Source organism: Symphodus melops (assembly GCF_947650265.1).
Source record: "Symphodus melops genome assembly, chromosome: 9".
NCBI lineage: Eukaryota > Metazoa > Chordata > Actinopteri > Labriformes > Labridae > Symphodus > Symphodus melops.
In genome coordinates this window covers 23,517,147-23,520,112 of record NC_136699.1, presented here as the reverse complement: position 1 = coordinate 23,520,112, position 2,966 = coordinate 23,517,147, and the positions used below count along the sequence as shown (strand labels likewise).

The 2,966-nt window shown below is 40.6% G+C and overlaps 1 protein-coding gene across 1 annotated transcript; it reads left to right on the top strand.

The window, feature by feature from the left end:
* The first annotated feature begins 827 nt into the window (after nucleotides 1-827).
* LOC306829741 (uncharacterized protein) lies at nucleotides 828-2,414 on the top strand. The gene is made up of 4 exons (XM_079352890.1): nucleotides 828-961; nucleotides 1,083-1,151; nucleotides 1,602-1,748; nucleotides 1,930-2,414. The coding sequence occupies exons 1-4, from the start codon at nucleotides 857-859 to the stop codon at nucleotides 2,200-2,202; spliced, it is 594 nt and encodes a 197-aa protein (XP_079209016.1). The 5' UTR covers nucleotides 828-856; the 3' UTR covers nucleotides 2,203-2,414.
* The last annotated feature ends 552 nt before the right edge of the window (nucleotides 2,415-2,966 follow it).

The following is a 2,966-nucleotide window of genomic DNA, read 5'->3' as shown; positions in this document are numbered from 1 at the left end:
TATATTAATTGCCACATTTTATGTAACAGAGAGGATTGTATTATTAGATTATCTCGTCATCAAGCTCTGCAGAAGCCTGATAACGATCCTGATCATGTGAATCAGGTGTGTTGGAAGAGGAAGACATCTAAAACATGCAGGATTGTGGCTCTTGAGGACCAGGGTTGGCCACCCCTGCATTATTATATAATGTGGAAATACACAGACAAGCTAGCATATTATCAAAGAGTTGATTCAAGGTCATATCCATCTATGTGGAGGTTATCCTCGCAGCCATTGGCTAATTACATGGTCTCAGCAAAAGACTGTCTCACAAAGTACAGTAGGATAAGGCTCTGGGTACTGGCAAATAATGATGTTGCAGTTTATTTGACTTGAATAGATCATTAAAATGACATAATAAATGATTACAACTTCTATTGTTATTATTACAGTACGTATGTTGAAAGCGAAAGTTTTCTCAAATTTTCTTTTTTAACAAAAATTCTTTTCTCTTTTCTCATGTAGATGAAGATAAGTGCCGTTTGCGATCAAAGACAGCCACCAAATTTTCAACCCCCACCCCTGCACATTGTTTTTTTATTGGACACCAAGGTAGATAAAACCTTGTCATGGGTTTTTGACGGAGGGGTTGTTGTCCCCTCTGTCATTAAAAAAAACAGGGTGGCCATTATAAGTGACGGGGAGGTGCTCAAGAAAATCACTATTTTTCAGACCTCTAGTCTAAAGTATATTCTTGGGGTGGGATATGTAATGCGGGGGTATTCCCTTTCTGGGAACGTCCCTCCATATGGGATCAACGTGACCGTGAAGACGAGACTGTTTAAGAGTTGCCCTACCTGTTGGAAGACAACTGATGGAGGAGGGTCGGCTCATGATGAGCCCACTGAGCCCTGAGAAGACGTGGGCCGAGATCAGGGGGCTGCAAGGGCTCTTCTCCCTGAAGGGGACGGTGGTGGAGGTCAGTTTAACAAACACACAGAAACAGACACACACACTTGCACAGACAGACAGACAGATACGATTTTGTTGATATTTGTCTGGTAATTGTTTAATACCAACAAAACATTTCTTCCATTCAGGTGTCCAGCCTCAGACCAGTCACTGTTGGTAGGGACAGGGTCCCCGTGAGGGAGATTGTCCTTGAACAAGTAAGTTAGAGTAATAAATAGCGTGTAGTACTAAAAGGGCTTTCAATCTGTCTCTCATTTACCCCTCGTCTCTCTGTCACTCTCAGCCTCTTATTGTTTATTGTTAGCAGCAGGACAGCTTCAGCATTGGAGTGAAATAGAGAGAATCGAAGCACCTGTAATGTACTGATGGAAGTCAGAGTCATCCTTTCAGAGATGGAGAGAAAATGTGCAAAGATGTCTTCAAGGAAAAGGGAAATTAGGGAGGAGAATGCAGTAGACAGATACTTAGCAGCACTTTTGATAAAAATTTTATTATTTGGTGATATGAATGTTTGGCCTGTTTACATAACTCATTTATCCTACCATTGTGGAATGATTAACATCCAAAAATGTTTCTCATTATTTAAAATGTATGCATACTGGCAAAAAAACCCATAAATCACAATCCTGTTCTATTTATTTATTAAGGACAAACACAGAGTTGAAATCAATCTGTGGCGGGAGGCAGCCCTTTTTCCTGTGGTGGTGGGTGCCTGGGTGACTGTCACCCATCTGAAATGTCGGGAGAGTGGATTTGGGGTTAAATCACATTCCACCCACTACACAACCATAGTGGTAGGTTTTTATTAAGTCTCTTATGTAGTTGTTCTTGATTTTACGAGGAGGAAATGGAGCTAACAGACACTCCACTCCTCTGATTTTTGCTCATGTCTCATTTCACCTTTGATAAAAATTGCAACCAATTGCACATTTTCTTCACCTTCAGTTTTAACTTGCGTTTATTTCTTGCCACCAGGAGGCCAGCACCAGCCAGGAGGTGAACTGCCTGGGGGCCGACGATGTGCCAGGGAAGCCGGGGTGGCTCCATCTTCTCTTGGAGAGTGGGGAAATGCCCCTTATCTCAGAGGAGATATGGGGGGATTTATTACCCAAAATGAAATTTGTGCCTTTCCCCGTCTATATTTTGGTTAAAGGGGGGGGGGGTGGTGCAAGAAGTTGTTCCTGTAGGAGAGGAAAAGGGGAAGGAGGGAGAGGAGGAAGAGGGGAAGAAGAAGGGGGAGGACTATGAAGAGGGGAAGCAGGGGCAGGTGGAGGAAGAAGAGATGGAGGGGGAAGAATGTGGAAATAGGGAATAATGTATGTTTTTTTTTTTTATTGATCAATGTTTGTAATTTTTATGTTGAAAGTAGTTCATTTGTTTTAATTTATTGTTACTGATTTAAAAAAATGTGTTCGTCAGTGTGTTTAATTTTCATGTTCAAAATAAATATTGTTTACTTGGACAAAGTGACTGATTGTTTACTTGGACAAAGTGACTGTACAATTAAAACGCAATAACTTCAACCACGTAATAATATAAGTAGCCTATTAGATCTCTCTTTCATTGATCAATCAATAAAATGAATTGTCTTATTTTTTTCATTTTGTAGAGTACTTGGTTCCCCCCTTTTAAAAGAGATTGAATCAATCACGGAGCATGTCGTTTTTACTACTTTTACTTTTTAAATTATTTCACTTTTTCTGCTATTTCCTCTGCTTCAGCTGTGGCTCAGTTGGTAGAGTCATCGCCCTTCACTCAGAAGGTAGAGGGTTTGATCCCCAGCTCCTGCGAGCAACACTACTCTTCAACAGTTTGTGCTACTTTCACCATTCAGCTTTTTCTGCTCATTATGGCTATGACTTTTCACGTTTGTACTACTTTTACTTTTTAAGTTATTTCACTTTTTCCACCAAATTCTGCCCCATTGAAATGAATGGGAAACGTTTCAACCTTTTTCTCTACTACTCTTCAACCGTTTGTGCTACTTTCACCGTTCAACTATCATTCTGTTC

Excerpts from the sequence above, each read along its gene's own strand:
- LOC306829741 (XM_079352890.1), top strand. The coding sequence starts at position 857 with ATGGAGGAGGGTCGGCTCATGATGAGCCCACTGAGCCCTGAGAAGACG. Across the intron at positions 962-1,082 it reads TGAAGGGGACGGTGGTGGAG|GTGTCCAGCCTCAGACCAGT; the intron begins GTCAGTTTAACA and ends TCTTCCATTCAG. Across the intron at positions 1,749-1,929 it reads CCCACTACACAACCATAGTG|GAGGCCAGCACCAGCCAGGA; the intron begins GTAGGTTTTTAT and ends TCTTGCCACCAG.